Source organism: Myotis daubentonii, chromosome 3 (genome assembly GCF_963259705.1).
Source record: "Myotis daubentonii chromosome 3, mMyoDau2.1, whole genome shotgun sequence".
Classification (NCBI taxonomy): Eukaryota; Metazoa; Chordata; class Mammalia; order Chiroptera; family Vespertilionidae; genus Myotis; species Myotis daubentonii.
In genome coordinates, this window is record NC_081842.1 from 212,458,881 (window position 1) to 212,469,374 (window position 10,494).

General features: G+C 40.4%; 2 protein-coding genes across 15 annotated transcripts in view; both read right to left on the reverse strand.

Annotated features, from left to right (window-relative positions):
- Nucleotides 1-10,494, reverse strand: part of PRDM2 (PR/SET domain 2) — a 116,385-nt gene that overhangs the window by 59,035 nt on the left and 46,856 nt on the right. For 8 of the 14 annotated variants that reach the window (XR_009452101.1, XM_059691196.1, XM_059691195.1 and 5 more), the window contains 2 exons: nt 7,796-7,948; nt 1,407-1,533 (listed from right to left, as the gene is read on the reverse strand). The exons of 1 other annotated variant lie outside the window; for it this stretch is intronic. Coding sequence is in view for 7 of the 13 variants with exons in the window: in XM_059691195.1 (XP_059547178.1) it covers nt 1,407-1,533; nt 7,796-7,948 (280 nt within the window). In the remaining 6 variants the exon portion in view is untranslated. 5 more of the 14 variants (XM_059691198.1, XM_059691203.1, XM_059691201.1 and 2 more) reach the window with 3 other exon arrangements.
- The window catches only part of PDPN (podoplanin), a 164,182-nt gene that overhangs the window by 35,976 nt on the left and 117,712 nt on the right, over nt 1-10,494 (reverse strand). The window lies entirely within an intron of this gene.

Consider the following 10,494-nt stretch of genomic DNA (forward strand, 5'->3'; position numbering starts at 1 on the left):
CAAAAACAAAAACACCTGGGAATTTCCTAGAGCCTGATCATCTAATTCAGGATCAAATTATTTAATGACCTAAAACATTAGCAAAATCATATTCAACAAATACAGAAGATGTATTTAGTAAAAGGCCCACAAACTGTCCCCTGGATGAGTTATTCTCATGATAGTGTGAAATACAAAGAATGTGTAATGGAAAAATCAAAAAGGATTTCTTGCTTACACTTTTAAGTATCATTTTTACATTTTTCCTAAATCAAGTTTATGTTGTGATTTTACAGTATGGTTTCCACAATTTACTTTACAATAGTGAGTAAAGGACAGATTACTAAGTTCAGATGACTATAAAAATTTACTTAAGACCAAAGCGAGCAAAAACAAAGGAGTTTTATATTAGTAAGAAACTGCCATATTGTGCCTTGGCATATATTCAAACTAGGCTCTATGGAAGATTCACAAATTCACATAAAAAAATATGTTTTTAAATCTCAACAACGTGTCAAAATGCCAGCTAGGAATATGATATATGCAACCAAACTATTTTCCTACCGGAAATTATCCCCTCCCTTTTGTAAGCGTGACTACGCTTTACCTTGGCTTGAAAACATCATAAAACAAAACTACTGGAGTTGAGTCAAAAGTGACAAAACACCACACTCTCAACTTCCATTCTGCTAATTGTCTGATTTCGGAAAGATCTGCGGTGCTGAGACCTCAGCCCACCCCGAAGAGTGTTGCAATCTTGCGCCGCGCCGCGTGGGGTGGGGAGGGGTGGGGTGGGGAAGAGTGGCAGGGTCCATCCCGGGGCGGAGAGCGAAGGCACGGCCCGCGGGAGGAGGGGGGTGCCCAGCGGCCTGGAGTGACAGGGCCCAGCCCCTCGCGGGGCAGTGACAGTGCCCGATCTGCCCGCGCGGAGTGGCAGTGCGCGGCCGGCCAGCCTGCTCTGCCCTCCGAGGGACATGGGCTCCTCAGCCCGGCCGCAGCGCGACCGGCCCTTACTGCAGCCCCGGGTGGACACGCGGCCAGGGAATGTCACTGTGGAAACACATTTTATGACGCGTTCTCTGGCAAATAGCACAAAAAGCTAAGAATATACCGGGAGTGCACGGCTGGAAGGCACAGGCTGCAGCTCCCGCCCGTAAGTCCGGCTCTCCTGACGTCCGAGGGGGCAGTGACAACTAGCTTGCGGGCAGCGCTGGGGTCCCTGCACTTTTCCACGCCCCGATCCCAGCCCCAAGTTAGAAAAGAGCCCACGCAGCGTCCGGCGCCGTGATTCAGCAGCGGCCCCGGGGGGGGGCTGGATCATGGGCAGGCGGTCAGTCCGGAAAAGGTCACCGAGAGCTGCGGGCGCCGCCCCGGCCTGGATCCTGCCGGCCCGGAGCGGCGAGGGAGCGGCGGCGGCGGGCTCCTACCTTTCCTGCTTTTCGGGGAACTCCGCTTGCTCCGGGCGCTGGCTCGCTCTTCCTCAATCGCAGCTGCTATCTCGGGGTTGTCTTCCCCATTGTACCAGACCAGGAGCTCCTCGCCCGGCGCGATTGGCTGCGGGGAGAGAAGAGACAGGCGCCGAGCCAATCAGAGCGGCGGTTGTTGGTGGGGCGGGGGCAGGGAGGGGCCGCGAGCCAGAGGCCAGCCGGGCAGGAAGGGCTCCGAAACCCGCTGCGGCGGCGGGCGGTGGCTGCGGGAAGGAACCCTCTGCTGGAGGGAGGACCTCACTTCCCGCCCGCTTCCTCTCCATGGTCCATAAGGCCATCTATGGATCTAGTAGACTGACTGCTTTAAACTCAAAACTGCCATATGCTGCGAATCTTACTGTTCAAAGCCTTACAGACGGGAAAAAAAGAAAAGCCCGGAACCATTTTGCTCATGAAATCTAGCTGATGAGCAATTTCAAGCACAATTAGAAAGAACCAGGAGGTTTGGAAAGAGAAGTGCTGAAATCTAATTACCAGTGCACGGTTCAGATTCCAAGAGCAAGTTAAGCCTGATAAGGAAGAACTACATGCCACTGCACATTTTTAAGTCGCCGCTAATTACATCACGGAAAAGCTAAAAGGACAGGGTATATCTGTGCACTGCCACCACCTATTTATTATTTTGTTTCATTCTCTGCAAAACTCACTGTTTATATAGTTCAAATTCTCTACTCAGGTCCATAGAAAATTCACCGTCTCACCCTCTGTACCATACATCGAGTTTACGTGACAAATTTACAAGGAAATACCTAAAAATACCTCACATGTATCATGCTCCTAAAACATTAATTCTTAACTTTCATGTCAGTAGTGAGGACATATACCACCAACATACTGAATACACCTAGAACAAGACCCTGAAGAACAAATAGACTGAGTGTAAAGATTACTCTCCTAAACAGGATTTAGGGAAATGTCTGACTGGTTTCTCTCACAGTGGCTCATCTGTTCAAATACTTCCGAGAGGGTCAACACAAGTAACATTCTACCTAAAACCCTATGAATAAAATAAGAATCAATGAGTCCATACTGATCTAAATGAATGAATGAATGAATGAATGAACGAATAAATAAATAAGAAGGAAAACTTCATTAAAGCAGATCCCAACTAATCACTAAAAGAGAAATAAAGGAGGCAGGTAGAAGAGGGAAAATGAGGGATAAATAGTGATGAAAGGAGACGGCTTTGGATGGTGAACAAACAATACAATATATAGATGATGTATTATAGTTATACACTTTAAACCTATATAATTCTATTACCCAATATAACCCCAACAAATTCAATTAAAAATAAATGGAATTAGAAAATCACCAATTGGTAATCATCACAGTAATAATTGATTCAGGCAAGAATTATCGATGGAACTTATAGGCAGAAATTTGAAGAATAACAGAATATTGGCAAAGTTTCAAAATATCTCCCCCTAAAACATTTACTAGTTCCAAAGTTAAAAACTATCTTTATAATGACATTAGACATATGTGCCTCCTGATACTACGCACAGAAAGGAGCACAGCATCACTTGTGGGGATTTCTGCCCAACATGAACAAATGTAATTTAATCCCGATGCAACACAAGAGAAGCCCAAACTGTGGGACATTCTACAAAATAACTGACCAGCTCTCTCAAAAGTGGAAGGCCATGAAAGCAAACTAAAGAGACTAATAAAAAGACATTATAACTGAATGCAACTGGGTTTTCTTTTCCTCTAAAAACATGATTGCAACAATTGACAAAATATGAATAAGGTATATAGATTAGCCAATAAACTATACACCTTATCAGCGTCCTGTTTTAGATCACTGCACTATAGGTTATGGAAGATGCCCTTGTTTGTAAACAAGATGTGTTTAGAAACAACATAGTTCCTAAGTTCAACATACCTTCTAGATAATGCCCTTTAAAATTAAATATTATTTTGTTTCATTCTCTGCAAAACTCAGTTTATGTAGTTCAAATATTAAAACATTCTAAAGTCTTTAAAATAAGCTACCGTTTCCTTTGTTTCCCCACGGATGGTTAAAACCTGCCATTTTCTTATCTTTAAGCCAATGTACTATCATTTACCTTCTTGAGTCTGTTAAACCTAAACAAACAAAACACACATAAAAAAATACTAATCTAACATGTATAAGATTTTAATGAGCTAAAATACATAAGATTTTGAGTTATATATAAGATTTTTTATGAATTAAATAGCCATTAAATACTTTTTAGCACTCTGATGAGAAAATATGTTTCTATTAAAGGAACAGGCTTTTTTGTTTAAATAAACCATTTATAGTTCCAAATGTACAGTTTGCTTCTCGACTTTTTGTTGTTAAGTCGCATTTATGAAATGGTGGTATCATAAAATATTTGAAATGATTAGAGTTCGTGGAAACATGTAAAGACTTAAATAAAACCAAAGTAAAGAAGAACATGGAAAGGAGTGAGAAAAAAAATGCATTTCCAATTTATTCCTAATCCAAACAACACAACCAGGACACTGTGTGAAGACACCCTCTAGCCCTGTTCCAGGTTCCTCCCAGACTCCGAGTGTAAGCTTCCGTGGCCAATCCACTCCAGGCTTCTGAGGGTACCACCTGTATACCCTGTGCTAGCAACTGGATGATGTTAAATATCAGCACAAACTGTTCACTTCAAAACACACAATATAAAAACATGCCCCCCTCAAAAAAAAAATAAATACCATACCAGAATCTGTTCTTACCTCAATCTAATAAAAAATTTCTAAATGGCTAGTGAGTTGATGAATTAAAAGCAACGTGATTTGTTTGAATAACCTTCAAAATTTGTAGCAACTGAGGTGATTATATTATTGAACTATAAACTTCCCAACTTCATACTAAAACAGATACACATAGCAGACCTTTATGAAGAGGAAAATACCATCTCTCTTTTTAAATCAATGACTGTGCACCTCTGTACTATTTTTTTTGTCTTTACTGCTTAGCACATTTAAGATTTTATAAGTCAAACTTCATAATAAACGAAAATTTTTGTTCTTAAACACAGGAAATATAAAAGGTGCATATAAAAAATATAAAGTCAAAAGTCCAAACAACCTCTTTTTTTATGTACTGTATGTTGATGTTTAACAAAAAAATGTAACCAGAAAAACAGAAAGACTTTAAACTCCTCCAACTTTTCCTCTGGATTCTGACAGACTTACCATAATCAAGCATACTCTCTTCTCTAAATACTAGTCAATATAACCATGAAATTTTAACAGACCAAATAAGAAGAGGCAAGGGTCCAAAAACCATCCTTGACACTAAGTCAAAGTAAAAGACTCCAGAATTACAGAACACAAAGCACTTCCATGCTGTCCCTATAATCTAGTCCCCAACCTGACCTTTTAAAAGTCACAGGTCAGAAGCCTCAATTCTGGAATGGGTGAACTGAACTGAAGACTAAAAACTCATACTTCTTTCTCCTTTCTGACAGCTCCGCAGACTCTGCCCACCTCACCAGACTCATTTAACATTCTTTCCCTTATTCCCACCACAATGGCCGTAAAAACAACAACAACAACAAAAACTCTAGCATATTCCTCCCTGAAGATCTCTGCTTCTCTTGGGGCCTCCCTTCCTGGACTGCTCTTCCCGCAGACATCTCTGTGTGGCTGGCTGACCACACATGCCAGTGGGGGGAATTCATTCTGACTTATCTTCCCTGGCCCACCAGAGATAAAGCAGTTCTCTTCCTAGTCCCTATCACATTTTATTGTCTTCTAAACCCTCATCAAGATCTGAAATTATTTTGTTTACTTACTCACTTGCCTATTATCTTGCTTCCTCCCCATAAATTGGAAGTTCCATGAGACCAGAGATCTTATCTGTTTGGTTCACTACTATAGAAGAATACCTGGTACCTACTAGACAATAAATATTTGTCAAACTGATGAAGAAAAGAATGGATAGCAGGTTAACAGTTAACTTTTAAAGCTTTAAAATACTTTTTAATTATATTACCAACTAAATCAACATTGGGACTTTCCAGTTATCAGGGTGACAATTGAGAAGGTGAGCCCAGAAGAGCATCACATGTAATTTTTTTACAAAATCTAACTCACAGAAAGCCTAATCTATAGTTAGATAATCACTAGTAAGAATTCTGAAAGGTGAGATCAACTAAAGGACTTGTATGCATGCATATAAGCATAACCAATGGACATAAGACACTGGGTGATAGGGGAGGCTAGGGGACTGTCTAGGGCGGGGGGATAAAATGGATACATATGTAATACCCTTTGTAATACTTTAAGCAATAAAAATAAATAAATAAATAAATAAATAAATAAATAAATAAATAAATAAATAAATAAATAAATAAATAAAAAGAATTCTGAAAGGTCTTGTGCATCCCTGAGCAAACATCTAAGGTCAGGACTGGGGGAGGTCTGCGAAGATCAGAATTATGTTACTTCAGAAGAATACGGATGGAAATAATAGCAGCAGCGCAGCCAGTTAACAGCTTTGAGTGCTAGGGTGAGACTAGGTACACATCACAGAACCTTGCTCATATCAGCCTGCTTAATCTTTGCAACAACTATTTATTAATTTTCCTATAACTCCATTTTTACAGATGGAAAAACTAAGGCACAGATGGTTTAATTAACTTCTCAAGGTCACACATCTGGAAGCCAAAATCCACTCACAAGGCAGTCTGCTACAGTCCTCACCCCTAACCATATTATACCACCTCACAAAAAATAGCAACTTCCATTTATTTAGCACTTCTTAGACAACAGAGCTCTACCAGTACATAGAAATCACCATCATCACTCTATGAAGTCAATACAATTATTATCTATATCTTACAAATAAGGGAACTTTTCTTGGGTCACACAGCAAGCTGGGATCTAATCCAGAAGTCTAGCTTCAGAGTTCACTCTCCCAAATACTCTCTCTCCTGCTTCTCAGTGTTTCTCAGATTTGCTATCAGAGACAGCAGTCTGATGACAGAACTTCAAAGTGTCCTAACATCTCCCTGGGCTTGCTCTCCCTTCTCCTTCCTTGACTGTCTCAGATTCATCCCTTTGCTGGCATTTCATCTCCCCCAGGATTCTGCCTCACTGATTCAACCAGATATACCTTCCCACTTTAAATAAATCTGAGAAACACAATAAATTCTTGAATCAAATTTAAATCTAATTTCAAATTCCAGTGTAATGAAACTGTATAGTAATAACTACTAGAGAATCATGCTATTACAACACAGCAGAAAGAAAATGAGAGGGCTACAGAAGTATTAAATTAGAAAGTACAACAAAAATACCGCTCCTACAGGGACTGGAAGCAAGAATGTGGCTATGTATGAGGCAGAGGACAATCCAATTGTCTAAAAATGACAGGAAAATTAAGCAGCTATGCTCACTAAACTTCCAGAAGCCCTAGTGCTACCAGACAGGCAAAACCCAGCCTGCCACAATACTGACCGTGATCCTAAATGCTTGCTCAACTAGAGTTTTTGATGTCATGGAGATCATTTTTTCATAGGCTGTCCCCCTAATCCATGACATTTTTAATAGAAGTCAGTGAATAAAGAGAAATTTGCCTTACAACAATCTCAGCAAACATATCTATTCCAAAAGCAACAATCATCTGTCTTTAGAGCCTCAAGACTCCGCCTGTGAGAACTTGTCCATGCAGGACCCGTGCATATTTGCATTCAGAGAGAAATGACAAGAGACAGACAGGGGCCTGCTGCTTGCAGAAATGCAGCCACACTCAGTGCTTCCTAATACTAACTTCCCTGATGTATTCAGTGACCTGTGACCTCACCTCAAACCCTAAAAAATTACTTTCTTCTTCTTTTCATCTCAGCAATGAATGGAATGTCTGCAAATAAAAATTTCACAAAGGAAGAAACATGTTCTACTTAACCCCAATTCTGAATAAAATTTAGGAAAAACCTAAATCAAGGCTACATTACACTGAAGACCAAGATTGTTTTCAGTTAGCACAGAACTATCAGAGCTATTGGTGGTTTCCTACATTGTATAAATCAGCCTGTCAGACAGTTCCTAATGCATCTGTATCTTAGGAGGAGGGAAGTAGCTGCCACACACTTAGCTCCTCCAAATCTATAAAGATGCAGCAAGTAATTACTTGAAACAATCTTCATGCTTCAGTGCTCTTATGCACATGAAACGGTGGCAACCGGATATTTAAAAAACACAGACCTTCAATGTGTTGATGAACCACTTTCAAATATAATCCTTTCAAAGTCTGCAAAGTTGTTACTGTCAGTCACAGCTAAGGACGGTATTTGCAAAAATGCATGCAGAGTAACAGAGACTAATTCTAACACTCTTACCTTTAAAGTCTTATAGTAAATAGCCCTGTTGATTTCCAGTGGAAATAAATTTTGCTCTTCTCCTGAACAAGCCCAATTCACATATCGCAGCCAGTTCCCCTTCTCTGGATCGGTGGCGTCAATGCACATCCATCCCAAATTTGGATAGTATACCTTGGGAGAAGAAAGAAAATACCCTTTGTTAAAATGACAGTGTTGGGGGTCCAACCCCCAGCAAGTCCAGGGGTTCCCAAGGTGTGGATGGAGTCGATGAAGAGAAATGACACAAGACAGCGTTCAGTTGATCAGCAGCCTAGCCAGGTTCTCCAGCCAGGTTCTGTCTTTATTGTCCTGTTACATCTGTATTTATACCAGTTGATTTTAATCCTATCCATTCTATTCCGAAGGTTAGGGCATTTGTTATCTCCATTCCAAGGTCACTAATCTATTGTTCTGTTAAAACTACAAGGAAGTAACTGAAGGAGATTATCCTAAGTAAAGATTATGTAGCTTAAGTGTGATTGTTCCTAGTTAAAGTGATTAACCTACCCGCCTGGTACTTAGTTAAGGGGTTTTAATGATTTATTCCCTTCCTTAGTCCTGTTAATCCCTAACTCCAGGGGAAAAATCCCCACCTGGGGAAAACAACCTTTCTCAGAGAGGTGACCTTGATTAAAACCCATAGCCCTAAGTAGGGGAGCAAACATATTAAGAACAGTATGCCATATATGCCAGGTCCCTTGAAGCATATGCTGTGCAGATGTTTCTTCCCTGCAGCGACTGTGTCAAGCAGCAAGGATGGACCGGCTTCCGGCATGACAGTATCTTTAAAATGTTCCTATTTTCAACTTTTAAGACAATTCTTTTTCATTATATGCAAACTAGTGGCCCGGTGCATGGATTCATGCACACTGAAAGGAAAATAATTAGAATAGTCTCATTGCAAATGCTGGCATTCTGTTGACAATGCAGGCTTCTTTCAGCTTCAGAGATATGTTGTTGCCAATAGTTGGTCTTCAGAAATATTCTGTCCACGATACTGCTTTCTTTCAGCTTCAGAATGTCAACAAAAACAACCAAATTCATGATCCATCAATGACAGATCGAAACACACGCATGCAATTGGCAACAGCGAGAGCTTTATATGTATTGTGCATGTGCGAGTCAACGTTTATTTTTAAATTGCCAGTGTGCGTCCTATGTACTGGCCGGTCAGTCAGACAGTCGGTTCACTTTAGCCTTTTGTATATAGAGATACTATATAAAATCATTTCAAAGAAATAAAATAAATAAGCAACACAACAGATGAAAGAAAAAATAAAAGATGAAATATTGTTATCCAAAATTGTGTAATCCATCTGGCCAATGTGGCTCGGTGGTTGAGGGTCAACCTATGCACCAGGAGGTCACTGGTTCAATTCCTGGTCAGGGGCACATAGCCCAAGTTGTGGGTTCGGGGCCTCATCAAGGGGTGTGCAGGTGGCAGCTGAATGATGTTGATGCTCTCTCATCGATGTTTCTCTCTCTCCCTCTAAAATATAAATGTACTAGTATATGTGTATATCTCTCTCTCTCTCTCTCTCTCTCTTCTCTATATATATTATAATATATATATATATATACATATATATTATATATATATATACACACACACACATATATACATATAAATAAAAACATATATTTTTTTAAAAACTGTGCAAATCCGCATTAGTTATTTTTCTATCTGAGCTTGAGTAATTTTTTTCTCCTAAACTTGAAAGAGCTATGGTAAATATGCTGAATTGATCTCCAAATGCTTTGCAAATATGAACACAAAGACAAGTGACAGCTCTATTCCCTGAAGACAGAGTTGGAAGAATAAGCTGACAGCACCCTAACCCCTGGCTTCCTGGGTTGCTGTGCACATTGCCCAGTCCAGCAGGCGCCACAGTTCAGCAGGTCTCTTCACTGCAGGGCTGACAGGAAGTTAGTGAGTAAACAAGTTGCATTAACTTCCAAGTAGGTGATAGGGTATGATGGTTTTGCAAACTCAGCTCACCTTTAAACACTTCCCTATTCAGGACACCTGTCAGGCCTGAGGTACTATGGAACATAACGGAAAATATCAGTATCCTTCAAAAAAAAAAAAAAAAAAAAGACCAAAAACCCAACCATATTTCAAGAGTCAAATCAAAAACTACACTTGCAAGCAGCTTTCCCTGATCACCCGATCTCAGCCAATTCCTTCTCCCAGGTGCCTCTCCAGCACTTAACATTCCTTCCTTTTAAAGAAAATCTATTTAGCAACTATCTTTAACTTTGCATATACATATATACATGTTTTACTTCCCCAAAACTAGACTATAAAACATTTGATTAGGGCAGTGAAATAAAATTACAGCATCAACTGGTAACAGAACCTATCAGAAGCAAAACAAACGAAATAAGTCTTCTACTTTCCCTTTAGGAAGGAAGAACCTCGATGCTTCCATTACACACACGGCCGAGGCTCCTGCCACTCACTTCTTTTCTTTCCCACCCACACTAACTCTTTACTGCAGCCATCCTTCTGAATCAAAAAGCTCCCCCTCCACTCTCGCTCGTTGGGCAAGCCTGTGTCTAGAGCAGGGGTGGGCAAACTTTTTGACTCGAGGGCCACAAGGGTTCTTAAAACTGGACTGGAGGGCCGGAAACAAAAGCATGGGATGGGAGTGTTTGTGTGAACTAATATAAATTCA